This window comes from Polypterus senegalus, chromosome 17 (genome assembly GCF_016835505.1).
Source record: "Polypterus senegalus isolate Bchr_013 chromosome 17, ASM1683550v1, whole genome shotgun sequence".
Lineage (NCBI taxonomy): Eukaryota > Metazoa > Chordata > Cladistia > Polypteriformes > Polypteridae > Polypterus > Polypterus senegalus.
This window is the reverse complement of record NC_053170.1, coordinates 79,845,341-79,864,235: the sequence shown is the minus strand read 5'-3', so window position 1 is coordinate 79,864,235 and position 18,895 is coordinate 79,845,341. Positions and strand designations below refer to the sequence as shown.

Sequence of the window (18,895 nt, the reverse complement as noted above, 5' to 3'; positions counted from 1 at the left end):
AGTCGTCACTACGGTGTTCCCAAATCGCACTTTGCTGATAAACTGGCGCACTGAGTTTGCACGGCGCTTTGGTGACTTTGAAGAACAAAAAGTCCGTCTACATGCGGCTCAACCTTGTGCATGTTTGGTAGCACATATCTGTGTGAGAAGCTCTTCTCAGTGATAAAGACTAACAAAACAGCACACAGGAGTCGCCTCACTGATGAGCACCTGCAATCCATCCTGAGAATCTCCACAACACAGAACCTCACACCAAACAGAAACGAATCTGTGGCCAAAAAAAGATGCCAGGCGTCCAGCTCTAAAATGACATATGAGCAAAGACAACTGAATGATTTGATTTGTTATTGCTGAAAGGAACACATTTTATTTATATTTCCAGGTTTTGTTATGCAGCATGTTCATATTTGAATTTGTATAATTTTGACAGGATATATTTTTATGGAGAGCAAAATCTTTTGGGATATTTAAAATCTAAGTTTATTTTTATATAAAATTACATAAGAGTAAAGAAATTTGAATGTTTGTTCTTTTAACGTTTACTTTATTTCTAACTTGTATAATTTAGACAGGATATATTTTTATGGAGAGCAAAATATTATAAGTTGTTTAAGGTTTGAGTTGATTTATTCAGAATAATATTCCTGTCTGTTTTACCATTCCTACCAAAGATATTTCTGTCGACTAAATAAAAATTCCTTCTATTTAAAATTTAAATAGAACTTGAACAAATATGATAGTTCATAATATCCACGCAGACTTGTACGTAAGAGCGGGAGTCATCCGTTTTAACAAGCAGCGTATTGCACTGATACGAAATAGCTGTGTGTGTATATATGTAGATATGTATGTATATGTATATATATGTTTATATATGTGTGTGTGTGTATGTATATATATATATGTATTTGTGTGTATATATGTGTGTGTATGTATATATGTATGTGTGTATATGTATGTGTATATATGTAGATATATATATATGTATGTATATATGTGTATATGTATAGATATGTATATATATATATGTTTATGTGTGTGTGTGTAAATATATATATATATATATATATATATATGACAACAACACTCATCACTCACAACAGTGACAAAACAATTACATTGACAATCATGTTACGTTATTTTCAAAATGTTTCCTTTTCTTTTCATTGCTTCTTTAACACACTACTTCTCGCTCGAGCGGATATTTTGCTAGTATATATATATATACCCGCGCTTGGCAGCGGAGAAGTAAAAAGAAAAGATTTTAATAATAATGTAACATGATTGACAATGTAATTGTTTTGTCATTGTCATGAGTGTTGCTGGCATATATATATATATATATATATATATATATATATATATATATATACTGTATATATATATATATATACATACTATATATATATATATATCTCCATCCATCTATTTTCTAATCCGCTGAATCCGAATACAGGGTCACGGGGTCTGCTGGAGCCAATCCCAGCCAACACAGCGCACAAGGCAGGAACCAATCCTGGGCAGGGTGCCAACCCACCGCAGGACACACACAAACACACCCACACACCAAGCACACACTAGGGCCAATTTAGAATCGCCAATCCACCTAACCTACATGTCTTTGGATTGTGGGAGGAAACCGAGCCAGACGAAACCCACGCAGACACGGGGAGAACATGCAAACTCCACGCAGGGAGGACCCGGGAAGCGAACCCAGGTCTCCTAACTGCGAGGCAGCAGCACTACCACTGCGCCACCGTGCCGCCCTATATATATATACACACACATATATACTATGGGGTGCCAAACAGGCAAATATTTGTGAATATATAAACTCGGCATCAGAATATATAAAGTCAAAACTTGAATATATAAAGTCAGCGTCGGAATTTATAAAGTCATTCCTGATTATATAAAGTCAACATCGGAGTATATAAACTCATTCCTGAATATATAAAGTCAAAGTCAAAATCTATTGATTGAAATGACTCTGAACTGAACTAAGTGAACAAAAACGTATTCAGAAAAATAAATTAAAAAAACACTGTTCGGTTAATGTTTTGAAAATGATGCATGTGCCCCGCCCAGGATTGGTTCCTGCCTTGCCCAGTGTTGGCTGGGATTGGCTCCAGCAGATCCCCGTGACCCTGTGGTCGGATTCAACGGGTTGGGAAATGGATGGATATTCCAGCGCTGACTTTGTATATTCCGACGCTGACTTTATATATTCAAGTTTTGACTTTATATATACCGACGCTGACTTTATATATTCAAATTTTGACTATTTATTCCGACAGTGACTTTATATAATCAAGTTTTGACTTTATATAGTTAAATATAGTCATCATTGCATAACTTTTTCTTTACCATAGAAATTTAAAGACTAAATTCAACTTCCATTCCTAACAAAGCTATTTCTGGCGACCTAAATAGAACCTACTTATATCCAAATTCGAGCTATTGAGCTGTCGCCTGCCTGCCTGAATAAGTCACCCTCGCTTCGCTCTTACTTTTTTACCGTTCATTTAATCATGACTAGTGGCGGAAAAATTATAAAATGGAAGGAGGATTACACTGAGTATGGCTTCACCAAAACAATTATTGGTGGCGAATTGATTATTCATAAAGCTTCAATTGGTGATCTGTTTTTCTGTGTTAACCTCATATTTTTTCATACTTCTTCTCAAACCAAGGGGGTGCGAGGGTAAAATGAATCGGGAAGCTCTGATCAATGTAATCAGTGTACCAGAAAATCATGCATTGACAGAAGTTCCCCTTTGCTTGTAATGCAAAGTGTGATTAAATGCGTAATTTTTAACACGTTATGGAGCACATGCATCGAAGCTTCTCAGCTGTGCTTGTGCTAAGAAAAGGAAACATTTTAAAAATAACGTAACAATGTCAATGTAACCTTTTGTAAGTAGTGCCTGGAGGATTCAGTGTGGAGAAACTGTAGAGACAGCGTGTGTATTAACTTGTGGATTTTTCTGTATTTGGTGGCAGCATCACAAAGTCGCTTCCGTAACACTGCGTTAGCTGCGGAGCTCAGCTCAGAGCGAAATGAGGTGAATGGGAAGGGAGATGATGACGTGACTCCCCCACCCGCCTTAACTGTCAATCCCCCACAAACACAGTCTCTCGGAATTTGCATTAGCACAGCTCTTCACCTGCAATTTTAACTTAGTTACAAAGTGATCAAAACTCTCGTTTACATCCTGCGTCCTCTCATTAAACTTGTATCCCGCATTATCCGTGGGCATGACAAACGCCAGCGGCAGCCTGTCTATGAACTTAATTTAAACTTTAGGTTTACACCGTGCTTTGTTTCTGAAGTAGCAGCACTTATGAATATGGTTGTATATGTCACTCGCTCGCTTCTTATTGTTTCGCTGCCTTCTCAATTATATAATGCATGTCTTCAGTTCTTTTTGGAGCTCTTCCTGGTTTTCTACGTACTGCGTTGACAGTCAGTTCACGTGATTACGTGGGAGGCGTGATGATGTCACACGAAACTCCGCCCCCCACGGCTTTCGAGCTCAACTCCATTACAGTATATGGAGAAAAATAGCTTCCAGTTATGACCATTATGCATAGAATTTCGAAATGAAACCTGCCCAACTTTTGTAAGGAAGCTGTAAGGAATGAGCCTGCCAAATTTCAGCCTTCCACCCACATGGGAGGTTGGAGAATTAGTGATGAGTCAGTAAATGAGTCAGTCAGTGAGTCAGTGAGGGCTTTGCCTTTTATCAGTATAGACTAGCAAAATACCCGCACTTCGCAGCGGAGAAGTAGTGTGTTAAAGAAGTAATGAAAAAGAAAAGGAAACATTTTAATAATAACGTAACATGATTGACAATGTAATTGTGTTGTCATTGTCATGAGTGTTGCTGGCATATATATATATATATATATATATATATATATATATATACACACACACACACACACATATATACATATATATACATATATACAGATATATATACACATATATATACATACATATATATATATACACATACATATATATACACATATACATATATATATTGTGAACTTGAACCCGGACACAGACAGACGGACATCTTATGTTCACCCAACACACGTTTATTACACTACTATTTACAATTATTACTTCAGTGCACTTCCCAGTGCCTCCAGCACCGTTCCCCCAAATGTCCAGGCCTCACAGTCCTTGTGCCTCTCTCTTGGCCACCTCCCGTCCTCTCTCTAGCTCCGTCCTCTTCCACCCGACTTCCACCATCGACTGAAGGGAGGCGGCCCCTTAAATAGGAACCCGGATGGGCTCCAGCTGCTTCCCGGCAGTCCAGGTGTCCCCTGTTGTCTTCCTCCCAGCACTTCCTGGTGTGGCGGAAGTGCTGGGCTCCAGGGATATTCAGGAATCCGGGGCGCCGCCTGGCGGTGGCCACGGGTCCCTACAGGGCTGGGCTTCCAAGCCCTTTACCCGAGGCTAGGGTTACCACCCGTCCTTTAAAATATGGAATCGTCCCGTATTTGAGAATGAAATTGCGCTTGGCCCCCAAGGAATGTGGCCCCCGCTGCAGTATGCGTCTCTTATTTTTTTGTATTAAAAGTGGTAACCCTACCTGAGTCCCCCAACATAACCAGGGCGGACCTCGCGGTATGGAGGAGGCACATATATATATATGTATACACATATACTGTATGTACATATATATACACACATATATACACACAAACACATATATATATATATATATATACATATACATATCTACACATATACTGTATATACACATATATATATAAAAATCTGCATATATATATCTACATATATACAGTATATTAGGGATGGGACTCGATAAAAAAAAATTATCTAATTAATTAGAGGCTGTGTAATAATTAATCTTGATTAATCGTATGTAATCACACATGAAAATTTGCCCCAAATCGCAAATGTTTTTTTAATTTAAAAGGGTTTTAGTGGGTGACAGAATCAAATAATAGACATGTACATGAATATTGTAAACTCAAGTTCTTTTAATTTCTGAAAAAAAAAATGCTTTTAAACTGCATTTAAATTCAAAACAGAAACAAAAATATCATCCCTGGCTAAAATTGGGCAGACTTAAAAATAAAGTGGTATTTTAAGTACTTTAAGTACATTTTCAGAATGGTATTGTCTTTAAATAATAATAACCAAAATGTCAACATAAAGTGCAGTTTTTCTTCTTAAAAAATAAGGCAGAAACATAAAAGGTAATTTCACCAACTTCACCTTTAAACTCTGAGTAACCTTAGCCAAAATTATTTTGTACATTAGGCTAAAACAGTGTGATCATTGAACATTTTGTAATTAGATGTAATTAGAATTACTAACGGTCACGGAAGTCCAATGATCCCCAGTAAGAGCCACAAAGTCCACTTTCTGTAGTGCATCTAATTTTGCTTGCTTTTCAGTGTGCACATAACCATGCTTTTATCAAGGCTTCCGTCAGGTAGTTTTTGAAATGAAATTTTCCTCCGATCAGTCGTAGGAACGCGCTTTATTCCGACTCTAACATTTTTGTAGCTCTGATGTGTGCATCAATGTAATCGATGTACTGTACCAGGAAATCATGCATTGACAAAAGTTCCCCTTGGCTTGGAATTGAAAGTGTGATTAAATGCGTTGTTTTTTTTAACGCGTTATGGAGTACATGCATCGATTGCCAATATACAGTAATTGTTTTGTGAGTGTTATGAGTGTTGCTGTCATCAAGAATTTGATTATCATTATTTCTTTCAATCAGGTTCGTATTTGTAGAATGTGTTGTGTTCAAGTTACATTCCTTGTTTGTCAATCGTTGTAAAGATAACAGGTTTCATTCATCGATTCGTTTCTTACTACATCAATAAGCAGCTCGTCTTCCTCTTTATCTGAGACGTGACACACTGCATGCACGAGTTTTTTTTTTACACTGTCTTCCTTTAGCGGGACATTGACTTTTTTCACTGTGTGCTTTGTTTCTGCAGTAGCTGCACTTATGAATATGCTTGTATGTATCACACGCTTCATATTTTTTTGCTGCCTTCTCAATTGTGTAATTCGGTTTTTGTTCAGCCCTCTTTGGAACTGTTGCTTTTTGTCTGTGCACTGCGTCATTTCATGTGAGCCGCTCGGTGTACATGCATCGAAGGTTCACAGCTGTGCTGGTGCCATCTCGTGCAATGTCCATGGCTGTATTTCATGTTAGCTAAGACCCGGCACTTAAAGGTTTCTCTCGCAGTTTCGATGAGTTTGTGCCAAACACCACTCTGACCATCTCCTCTTCCTCTGCATAAGCACAGTCCTTCACCCATGAATATTTAGTGGCAGTGTTTCTATTGGACAGCCTTATATGGGCAGGCACTAAATTACGTGGGAGGTGTAACTGCTGAAATTTGGCAGGCTTATTCCTTACAGCTTACTTACAAAAGTTTAGCAGGTTTCATTTCGAAATTCTACACATTACGGTCATAACGGTCGATAACGGTCGACAATGTCCGCCATGTTGAACTTTCTTTTTCATGGCCCCATCTTCACGAAATTTGGTAGGCTTCCCTGCTAACGAAACCAATGTACATACTTATTTCGGTGGTATGCTGCCACTGTCGGCCGCCATATTGAACTTTTCAACAGTCTTTGTTACTTATGGGCCCATCTTCAAGAAATTTGGTACGCAGGTTCCCAACGCTAACTGAATCCTACTTACGTATATAAGTAGTGTGGCAGTAGTGTAGTGTAAGTAAGTGTAAGTGTAAGTAGTGTGGCAGAAAAGTAATGAGACTGATTTTTTATTTACCAAAAGTTTTTATTTTTTTCAAACATCAATGTTATCCCCTTCAAAGTAGTTACCTTGGGCAGCTACACACCGATGGAGACGTTGTTCCCACTGTTGGTAGCAGCGCTGGAAGTCTTCAACCGGTATGGTCTTCAGCATGTCCGTTACACTCTTTTGGATGTTTTCTAAAGTCCCGAAATGACGTCCTTTGAGGACATTTTTCAGTTTAGGAAAAAGGAAAAAGTCACACGGACTGAGGTCAGGTGAATAAGGGGGCTGGGGAGCCACAGGAATGCCTTTTGAGGTCAAAAATTCTGTTATGGAGAGGGCAGTGTGACATGGGGCGTTGTCATGATGGAGCATCCATTTGTCTGCAATGTCTGGTCTCACGCAAATGACCCTTTTTCTCAGCCTTTCAAGGACATCTTTATAAAAAACTTGGTTGACAGTTTGTCCCGGAGGAACAAATTCTTTGTGGACGATTCACCTTTTGTCAAAAAAACAAATAAGCATTGATTTGTTCTTCGATTTGCTCATTCGAGCTTTCTTTGGTCGAGGAGAGTTTGCAGTGTGCCACTCCTGACTTTGCCTCTTGGTCTCAGGATCGTATTCAAAAATCCATGATTCATCACCTGTGATTACACGACTAAAGAAATCTTGCTCATTAGCGATTCTGTCAAGAAGATCAAGACACTTGTTTTTTCGATTGTCCTTCTGCTCAATTTTTCGACACCATTTTGGCACAGACCTTTCGCATGTGTAAATGTTCAGTCAAAATTTGATGAACGGTAAATCTGTTCAAATTTAATTGTTCACTCAACATTCTTAATGTTAAATGACGGTCTGATCTCACGAGAGTGTTCACACGTTCGATGTTTTCATTGGTTTTGAAGTTGAAGGCCTCCCTGAATGGTGCTCATCTTCAACGTGTTTTCTGCCTTCCAAAAATGATTTGTGCCAGCGAAAAACTTGAGCTCGGGATAAAGAATGTTCCCCATAGGCCTGTTTTAACTTTTCAAACGTCACACTTGCCGATTCTCCAAGCTTAACATAAAATTTAATGGCACAACGTTGCTCCAAATTCCACTGCTCCATTTTGCGTGACGCACAACCAAAAACACAATTTCGCTAATAGCAGTCACAAAAATCACGTAGTTAACGGAAGGAGTTGAAACTCGCACTGAGCTATGGGAGGGTACTGATACACGTGCTCTATCAAGGACAACAGCGCAGCATTGCCAGATCGCTTGCAGTGTTGCCAGTCTCATTACTTTTCTGCCACACCTCGTCCATATATACGTCCATAGCCTGCAGCTCTGTCACCGTGTGAAGCGTTGGGTCCCCCATCCCAACGCCTCCCACGTTGTTGGCTGCCTGCCTATATAAGGCTGTCCGTCGCTCCAGTCTCTACATTCCCTTCCTTGCTTCACCACGGGATTCATGTCTCCCTGTTGATAACTACAGCCTATTTACTTAATCCATGGCTTCTCCGCTGTTTTATTGTTCATTTATTACGATTGTAGTTATTGTGTAAGTAGTTTAGACTTACTTTACATTGTTCAGGTACCCATTTCCTTTATCATTTCAACCGTACCCCCATTAACATGTCTATCTAGGTGATCACCATCGATCAAAGAACTATCACTTACTGAGTGGTTTCCATGCCCGGAGATGGCACCTACCTTTTCCATTCTCTTTGTTACATATTGCATTGCCATATCAGGCTCACTCTTGATATCCGAAGGAACATTGTGTCTTATGTATTGAATGACTGGGACAGGTTCAAGGTGTGGACTGATGACGGTACAGGAGATAATTATTCTACACAGGAACACTAGAAGAGTGAAATGCTTAAGCCCTTCACCTATGCATCTGCATGTGAGTTGATGGCTGCCGGTGAATTGTTCGGTTGTCGCTTTCAAGTGTACCAAAATGGCCAAATATTTTACACCTTTTGACAACCGCCAATGCCTCTTAAACATCTTAGATTGACAGGTGACGATTTCAGTAGTGGACACTTTGATGTTTATGAATGTTTAAACTCTCAAAAGCTGGATGTGAAGTTATCGATGAAATCGGTTGTATACTTACAACGATTGACAGATGCTGAATGTCTCTTCAACACAAGTCCTACAAATACTGTCATAATTGAAACAAACCATGAAACTCAAATCAATTATGACAGCAGCAATCCAAGCTGTGAGATCTGAAACAAGATTACTGTTCACATGGCCAACTGTACGTTGCATGCTCAAGAGTAAACTCAGCGCACAGCTTGGTCGTATTACAACCGGAGGTGCGAACTCACAATGTGGTATACAAAGAGATCCTTAACAAATAATTATTGGTATATTTTCCCTCAGTTTAAAAAGGTTTAATTTTCTTCTTTATAAAATTTTAAGGCAGTACTTCGCCGCTGCGAAGCACGGGTATTTTGCTAGTATATATATATATGTGTGTGTGTATATATATATATATATGTGTGTGTATGTATATTGTGGAGGACTGCCAGCTTCTCATGCCGGTCCTCACCTCCAGGCCGCCAGGAGGAGCCCTCCCGACAGCAGGATAGTGCCCCGAGGTCCAGCAGGGCCTCATGGACTTTGTAGTATTTATACACAGCCCTGCTGGATACCTTGGGGGCCACCAGGAGTCGCTGTGGGGGGGGTGGGCTTATGGGCTCTTTTGTGCCTTATGACCGGGGGTGCGTCCGCGGTCACGTGGCGGGAAGGAACGACGTGCTCCCGGGTTAAAATAAAAGACTGATTGCCCTGACCCGGAAGGAATAAGGAACTGACTGCTGGGACAGGAACACCTCCGGGTCAGGGGCTATAAGAGAACTGTGGCTCAGTCCAGACACTGAGCTGTGCTGGGTGGGAGAGGAGCAAAGTGTCTGGGCGAGGAGGAGTGGTTATTGTGTTGATTTATTATATGAGTAGTGTGGAAGGTGCTTGGTGCACTGTGAGTCAAAATAAAAAGCATTGGACTTTTACCTGCTGTTTGGAGTCATCCCTGAGGGTTCAAGGGAGCACTAGTGCCCCCTACTGCCACAATATATATATGTGTATATACTGTATATGTATGTATGTATTTGTGCATGTATGTGTATATATATATATATATATATATATATATATATAAATATATATATATAGTGACAGATAGGGGGCGCTATCGCTCCCTTGAACCTTCCGATCAAACGTCAGACACCAAATAAAAGTCCAATGGTTGACTTTATTTTCACAGTACAGTCCACAAAGCACCCTCTCCTCCACAATACTTATACAATACAATAATCACAATAATAAACTCTCCACCAGCTCCCAGACGTGTTGCCCTCCTACCACCCAGCTCAGCTCAACGCTCCGGTGTCTCTTTCAGTCTTTTATAGTCTTTTCCCCGGAAGTGTTTTGCCCTCTCTGTCTGTGTGACTAGGAACACTTCCGGGTCAGATAAAAAACGTTCTTCTTTACCCTGGAAGCACGTCATTCCCCTTGTCCATGTGTACTTCCGGGGCATAGGGAAAATAGTCACTGTTCCTCCCTGCAGTGCCTTCTATTGGCCCCCATGGTATCCAGCAGGGCTGTAAAGGAAAACTCCAACGTCCATAATTCCCTGCTGGCATTCGGGGCACCTCCATGCTGCAGGGAGGGCTCCACCTGGCGGTGTGGGGGTATTGGCCGGGATGAACGACCGGCCCATCCTTCACAATATATATATATTGTGGAACTGGCCCCGGACACAGACAGACGGACATTGTTAGTTCACCCAACACACGTTTATTATATACAATATTTACAATTGTTTTAGTGCACGTCCCAGTGCCTATATATATACTGTATATATATATATATATATATATATATATATAGGTTTGTTGGGACTGGCCATCCTTTCCAACGAAAAGTGGGAATGTGGTGTGTTTTAAGGGAGTGTCTATATCATGGTATGTACATTTCCTTGAGAGACAGTTAAAGGAGACTTTATTTTGTTTTTGCTGTTGTAGTAATACTGTATATCTATGTATTGTTCTATAAATATATGCTTCCTTTTGTTTGTGTCTTTACTAAGCTTTGAGGTGAGAAGTAGCAGAACCGCCAAGTCCAATGTGTTAATAAGAACTTAACAAGTTTATCGTTAATGTAGCATTACCCTCTTTAAGCCTAGGGTAATCATTACAAAATAATTAAAATTAAATGATGAATAGTACAGACGAGAGTGCAGAAATTATAAAAAAAAAAGTTTGCTAAATTTTTATTGGAATGCAGCAAACAATTGTGTGTTATATTGCCTTGAATTATATTTTTCTTTCATGCTTTTTAAGATTTTCCTCTTTTTTAATGTACTGGTTATTTCATCCTTTTTCTTACTAATAAGCATGCATGTGAATATGACTTTAAAGTTGTTATGCTGCTTAGAATTCTGTGTCATTTGCTACTTGGGGGTATTTTCTGTATGTCGCTTAAATCATCCGAGATCATCTTGGGTGAGTTAAAGCCGGTGAAACTCATCCGGGATAAGTCGGTTTTTCAAACGCAGCTGTGTAGTAGATTAGTGTAGCTGGATCCAATCATCCAAGATGAATGTGCGCTCCCGTGCTGATTGAAAAGCCCATATACAGTATATTGAGTCTAGAAAACATGATCAGCAAGTCTTTGATATGCTGCAACAAAATGACAAAAGAACGGGTGCATTTTTTCCACACAAGCGGAGCAGGACCTTTTACTCGAAGGATATGAAGAATTTCAAGAGTTAATATGCACAAGGGGTAAAACTGCAAAAGCAGCCCAAACCAGAAAAGATGGCTGGCAAAAAGTGGCCGACAAATTAAACGCATAAGTAGTGTGCATTGTACTTACTGAATGCAGCGTTTCATTTCCTTTGTGTCAGATTAATTATTATTTAATATGTCATAATTCCAGATCAAATGTGAGCACAAGGAGAACATGGGAACAGGTTAAAATGAAGTATAAAAATTTACTTCAAATTGGTAAATATTGATATATAACTATTTAAAGAATTGTTGACATACAGAATCATGTTTAATATAAAAACATTCACTTTAAAGCTAATAAGAAGGCAGACAAGCAAAAAACACGAGGAGGTCCACGCGGTCCAGACCTAACCCCTACAGAAGAGTTGGCTCTCCAGAAAAATGCCCATCGCCCTGTTTCTGAGGGCATTCCAGGGGGAAGCTCCTCCTCAGAACCAGTGCAAGGATGCAGTGGTCACTTCATTTCAGGTAAAGGGTGATCATTGCATATATTTGTCCTCAATGTGTGCCATAGGTATGTCCCATATAGCCCGCTTTTTTTTGTTGGGTCTGTTGCAGGGAATGTCATATCCCTAGAACCTGTGTCTGACCAATGAGATATTGATGAAGGTCAAATATTTGATGAAGACACTGTGTCTGATTATTCATCAGGAGGACAGGTAAATTTTCCAAATGTTGGAACAAACTCCACTCTGATCAGTCCCATGTGCTAATCGTGATATAACTGTTTTGCAGGAGCCTGTAGCCAGCACACATGTCCCTTTTGGAACAAAGTCCACATCAAAAAGAGATGGCGAGGGAGGTTGAACCATTTGTTGTACTTTATACAAAATGATTCAAAATGATGTACTGTGTATACAATATAGTGGAAAAATGGCATTTGTAATTGTGTATTTATTTGCAGAAAAATGTGAGCGTTCTATACAAGAGATATCTTCAACAGAAAATTGCATACAGAAAACTAAAAATGAGAAAAATACAGCAGGACATGGAACTTCATGAACTGAGGACAACCAAAATGAAGTTGCAGATACAAATACTAGAAAAACAATTGGTAACAAAATTCTCTTATCTCTTTCCCATATGTATACAGTATGTGTATGTGTGAGTGTATCCTTAATTATGTTCTCCTCCTTACAGGCTGAAGGGCCGTAATATACAATAAATAACTTTTGTGTGAAACCACTGTTGTCTTTTCATTGAAAACATTGGGCCACAATTCTGTCTCTGGCAGCTCTGCCACTGGTTTGCTCAAGGTGCACTGGGTCAAGGTCATCAGGCTGCACCAAAACCTCATGGACTTTTCTGATGGTCGCTATGTTGTGTAAGACAGAGCATGCAACAATTATGTCAGATGCTCTGTCATGTGCAACCCTCAGCCTTTTCAGACATTGAAATCTCCCCTTCAGGTGGCCAAAGGTCATTTCAATTTGTGCCTTTGTCCTAGACAGAGCTGCATTATATCGAGTTTGTGGCCCAGGGTTCGGCTTAGGAAAAGGGGTCATTAGAAAATGCCTACAGGCATATCCCCTGTCCCCAAGCAGGATTCCATCATGATGACATGTGGAATATGTAAAAATTGTGAATACAATACACGCATCACCATGATTTATAATTAGATTATTACCTTATTCAAATATCCGATGCAGGTGTGACTCCTTAAAAATTCTTGAGTCATGAACAGAACCTGGCCACTTATCCTCCACATTTGATACAAGGTAGGATGCATCACAGATCATCTGAGAATTTATAGCATGTAGGTCAAACAATTTTACTGTATGTCTACATGCCTATTGTCTATTTTCAACCCTTACCTGCACGTTAATACTGTGGAAGCCTTTTCTGTAGATGTAATCTGGCTCATTTGGACTTGATGGGGACTTTATTTAGATCTGCATACAATCCAGTGCCCCAATCACATTTGGAAATCCTGGGTAATGAGAATGTTAGGCTGATTGTGACATTCTTTATGGAACTGTGGGAGTTTTTGCCTGTGTACCTGCAATGGCATGAAACGCCTCTCTTAATGTCTGCACACGCAGGTGTACAGGAAACACTAAGAAAACCCGAAGGAAATATTTCAGAGCCAAACAGACTTTACGAATTGCCGGCAAACTGCACTTTTAGACAGATTTTCCGCATCACCTACAGTATATAAAAAGAAAGTGCCAAAACCTCAAAGCAATGCATACTGTCTGTGTGGTTGTGAGAGCCCGACTTCGCCTAGTTTGACTTTGAATATAAGGTGATAATAAATCTTTGAGGTACAATATTCCCCCTCGGCTAAAGCGGTATCTTTCGAAAAGAATTTCCTCTGGGAGCAATAAAGGATCTTGCCGATCGCTCAAAACCCTTTCTATATGTAATTCTCTTATTTGCGCACCAATATCATTTGGTAGCTCGTTCATGAACGGCAAAGCCATGACTGAATGAATTCCATGCATGGACACTGATTAAGTGTGTGAGCTAATCCTTGTTTACATAGAACAGACCTGCTCCGAGCAGGTTTGAGGATTTGGATGTGCTGCTATGACAACACATCCAGCAAGAGTTTCGAAAAACCAAAAGATCCAGGATCATGCCAAATCGTCAGCAATTACATCCGGCTAAACGAGTAATCCACGTACGCAAAATACACCCCACTGTGTCTGCACTGTTTGTCACTAATTGTCAGTTTGTATACAATTAAGAGAGCAAATTCATCAGAATAAGGTGAATTAAAACAATCATGGTACTGTAAATGAAAGTTAAGCATTTAAATCTACAGCAAAAATACACATTTCTGAATTTACAAGTTTTACATATAAATATCATTCTAGCACATTTTGCTCAATGTAAAATAAGAGAAAAAGAGCTAGCTAATTAAACAATCAGATCAATTAGAAGTTAGACTGAACCATTGATACAGATAATTCGCTGAAGTGAAAACCTGCAGCCACAGTGGTAGCCCCGGACTGAGCCTGAGAACCCCTGGTCTAGACATTTATAGTATTTATGCACAGGATATCCGAAAAAGAAAGAAATTCAGAATTTATACTTTTCATATTCTTGAGTATCAGTTAGCAATTATGAGTTCATTTGGAACAATCTATAACGCTGCATAAGTCACATTTGCAGGACTGCAAGGTATCCATATGGGCCTGAACTTAGTAAAACACATACCTGCTTACATTGTCCTTGGAGAAAGTAGAAACAGTCAACATTCTGTGGCTGTAAAAATGCATTAATTAAAAAGTTATGTCAAACAAATAAATGCTTCAAATAAAAAACTTGCAAGTATAAAACTGTATTTATGTTAGTCACACACTTAATTGTTTAAAGAGGAAAATTGACATGTTAAAGAAAAAGTACTATGTAGGTGTGTATCTGTCCTGAGTTGACACCCATTGGTCGTAATGTACCTTGTTTTATTGCAGTTTATTTGAGATTTACCTTCTGCCTCCAATCATCTTAAAGGGATCCCAGTAACCCTGAACTCTAATAAGCTGGTTTGAGATTTCTGTGCTATATGTTACATAATTTGAGAATGTCTCACATTGTGTTTTTTTCATATTATATCCATTTTCTGCCTTTAAAATGTATTCTACGCTACATTTTTTTCCTGGCTTAATGAACACTATTATAAATAAAATAGTTGCTTACGTATACATCATTTCTGTATATTTTCAGCACATATGAAACTAAAATAATTGTCTTTCCCCTTGACTTTGTTGTATATTACTGCTTTACTTAGGCATTTAATAATTTAAAAATCTCATTGCCACAAGTTTATTTTAACTTTCTCCACCCAGTTGTCATTTATCAACACCAAGAGACTACTGCACAGTAGTAAGCTTTGTGAGGACTGTCGCTTTCCCTTGTCAAAGGTGCTATACTAACAAATAAATGTCGGACAGTAGGAGAAAACGGCCAGTCAAGCAATATGTTCAACTCCCCATCTCTGTACAGCTTGGCTCACTGTCACAAACAGCTGCCATGTCAAATACAACCTTGCAGTGGTGACTGATGAGCAGCTATCTTTTTCTGTCCGCATTTCTTCTGTTTCTCATTCATCATGCAGGTTCACTCTGTACAAAACCTGAAAGATCAGAGCTTATCTGACAGAGGATGCAGCACAATTTCTGGTCCAGATGTACCCGCGTGTGCTATCAAGCTGCTGCAGATGGTCCAGAATGCAGCAGCCCTTATTTAACCACCCGAGCTGGGCACAGGTTACTCCTCTCTTCAGGTTGCTACACTGGCTCATCTTAACAGAACGCATTAAGTTCAAATCCCTGATGTTTGCCTACAGAGTAGTCAGTTGATCAGCACCTGCGTATATAGAGACACTGGTGAGATGCTATACTCCTTGTACCACTCAGGTCTGTCAGGGAACAGTGTCTATTGATGGTACAAAGTCTCAATCCAGACTCTTTTCCTGTGTAGTTCCTAGTTGATAAAATGAGCAGCCCACCTCCATCTATACTGCTGAATCCCTCAATGTATTTAAGAAGCAATTGAAAAGCCGTTTGTTCTGTGAAAATTTGTCTACTTGAATGAAGAAGAAACATACGCTCTGTGATCTTTTATATTGTTCGTTATTTGTTGTTTAACTGCCGTATCGATTGTTAATCTATGATTGTAAATTATTAGTTGTTACATCTTTTCACTTGTGACAATCAACTTCTGCTACCTTTCCTTTACACTTGCTGAACAAACAGGCTCTAATCTGATGTTACTGGATTTTGTTTACCTCTGTTGTGTATGCCAAGCAAATAAATGTAAATGTAAAACAGAATAACTTACCTGGGCCATCCTGCAGAGTTTTACTTTGACTGAAAGTAAAAGAAATCAACAAAAAAAAAACGGTCAGCTTCCAGTTTCTTACAGATTTATTATCGCGGCAGGAGAAGATGCCTACAAAAATATACAGGAATCAGCGATGTCTTTTCTGGTATTAAACGTCTCACTACAGTGTCGCCGTAATATGAAATGACGAGAATGTATTGTTTGCTCGCTGTCGCTTGGTGCTCAAATTCAAAAAGATTACCTTAAATCTAATTAAACTTAAAAATAAAAAACATGTTTTTCAAGCGGAGAAAGAAAACCTCCTCTTAGGAGCGGAACTTCCTACACTGTAACAGTATAGCCCCGCCCATAAGGTCAGGCGCGAACTGAACACGAACAAAAACCGGAAAACGAAACTGAAAGTTAAACGTTACGGGGCGGCTAGTGATGGAAGGAACAGGCACAATCAAAGCTGACCAAATTCTCAAATTCCGAGCCTATTTCGCAGAGTAACAGCCCGATGCCAGCAGTTGCTTAGTTTGGAATTCGTTACTTTTTGCAACGTGTCTCCCTACTCTTCAGGTAGTTTAAGAGACTTCAGCCCTCCCTTGTTAACCTTTTAATTTTTTTAATCTGTTGCTACACTCGATTTGTTTCAATAGACAGACGCAACTTTTCTTCATTGTTAAGTGAATTAAAATCGTTGGCTATGTGAAATGTGCCACAAAATCAACAGCTTTCCGCCCAGTGGCGGACGGCGCCGTCTGAGTCTTCCGTGATGGCGCGCCTGGCTGACTGAGTGTGCACCTCGCATCCCGTCCAGGGCTGATTCCTGCCGTACGTCAGCTGCAATTCTCATGTACCGTGATTCGCTGTTTAAAAGGTGATCATTAATAATAGTAATGATTATTCAGCCAATTTTTATCGTAAGTTGTTTCTCAATCATCTATGTAGTTATTGCCTTGTACCGTACAAGGATTCTGTACACCAGTGCTGCTCAGGTTCAGTCCTGGGGCCCTCTGTGGCTGTAAGTTTTTGCCTCAGCCTGTTTCTCAGTCAATTTGACTTTTTTAATTTTAATTGATCTCATAGTTCAATTACCTGACCATTTAGTTCTTTTTCTTACCTACAAAACAAGCTGATATTGGGCCAGCATGCGCAAAACATATTGGCTCTCTGTAAGCAGGCAAGGATGGCCAATCAAGAAAACATTGGCCCCGAAGCAGTGATCCAGAGTAGGAGCCCAAATTTGGACATGAACTTGAAAAAAGTCCATACTTTATTAGTCCATCCATCTATTTTCTATACCCACTTTTCCAGGGTAGGGTTGCCAGGCACACAGAACCAGTGCCAGAGCGCCACGGGCGAAGCTTATTAGTGCACAAGCCAACTGTTCAGTAGCTAACCTGTGTGGCTGTGTTTTTCCCCACCCTTATGATCTGCACCCTAGGCAAATACCTAATTTGCCTTAATGGTGGTGCCAGCCTTGCCCAGAGCCTATCCAGACAAGCAGTGGGCACGGGCAGGAACAACCCATACACAGAACACCAGACCATCACTGCACAGGGCCAGTTTAGCAACACATAACCTGCATGATTTTAACCAGAAGACCCAGAGGAAAGTAATATGGACACAGGGAAAACATGCAAACTCCACGCATGAAGGACCGACAATGTGAACCCCAGTCTCCTTTGTATGAGACAGCATTGCTACCACTGCACTGCTCTTTACCTGTCTATTTCATGAAACTTTTTTATAGTATTGGTATTTTCTTATCAATTACATTGTAGGTGATTATGAAGATTTTTATTGTATTAATTAATAAGAAAAGGAAAAAAAAAACAGGATTAATGTGGCTTTAAACTATTTATTCTTACAAAACACAAATAGCCCTTTACATTTATTGGTATTAGCCATGCTTTTTCTTTTTTCTGTGATGTTACAACCCTCAAAACAAAAACATTACCAACAATATATAAAAATTGTACAATGATGCTTTTTGCAGTAGTTCAAACTATTATTTATGGTACTACAATCAAAATTTAAAACCCACTGAAAATACAGATTCACTGGGTTACTCCCACTGCGACAACATTAAACAATAGGAAACTAATGGAGTAGTGATTGCAATGGCCAGTGTTACCAAACTATCACTGGGACGACGAGGGACTTTCTGAACTTGTATTGTCAGCCATTTGGGGCCACTTGGGGAATTTTCCTGAAGGGTTCCTTGTAGCAGCCCCCACATTGGGCCAGTGCAGTGCTTAATTGTTTTTTTTCCTGAGCTCACATTGCCCATGGTCTGCCCACAGGAGGCTTCTGTGTGTATTTTACATTTAGAAAAGTGCAGTGGTGTGAAATGCACCTTTATGAAAATTTACAAAATATTGGTAAGTTTTGCAATATCTTTAAATGCTTAACATCTTTTGTATTTTGTTATTTTACTTTTTCTGTGATTAATGATAAGCAGAGCTGACACCAGTGCACAATGACAGTGATGCCAAAGGAAAGTTATTTTTGTAAGTTTAATGTTCACTCTCCACAATCTTTTAATGTGATTGAACAGTAT

The 18,895-nt window shown here is 39.5% G+C and overlaps 1 protein-coding gene across 1 annotated transcript in view; it reads right to left on the bottom strand.

The window, feature by feature from the left end:
* Positions 1-16,673, bottom strand: part of LOC120517826 — a 60,431-nt gene extending 43,758 nt beyond the window's left edge. Inside the window, exons 1-2 of the mRNA XM_039740324.1 lie at positions 16,345-16,673; positions 14,722-14,769 (exon numbers count right to left, since the gene is read on the bottom strand). Coding sequence (XP_039596258.1) covers positions 14,722-14,769; positions 16,345-16,353 — 57 coding nt within the window. The 5' untranslated portion in view covers positions 16,354-16,673. The remainder of the gene's footprint in view (positions 1-14,721; positions 14,770-16,344) is intronic.
* Between the last annotated feature and the right edge of the window lie 2,222 nt (positions 16,674-18,895).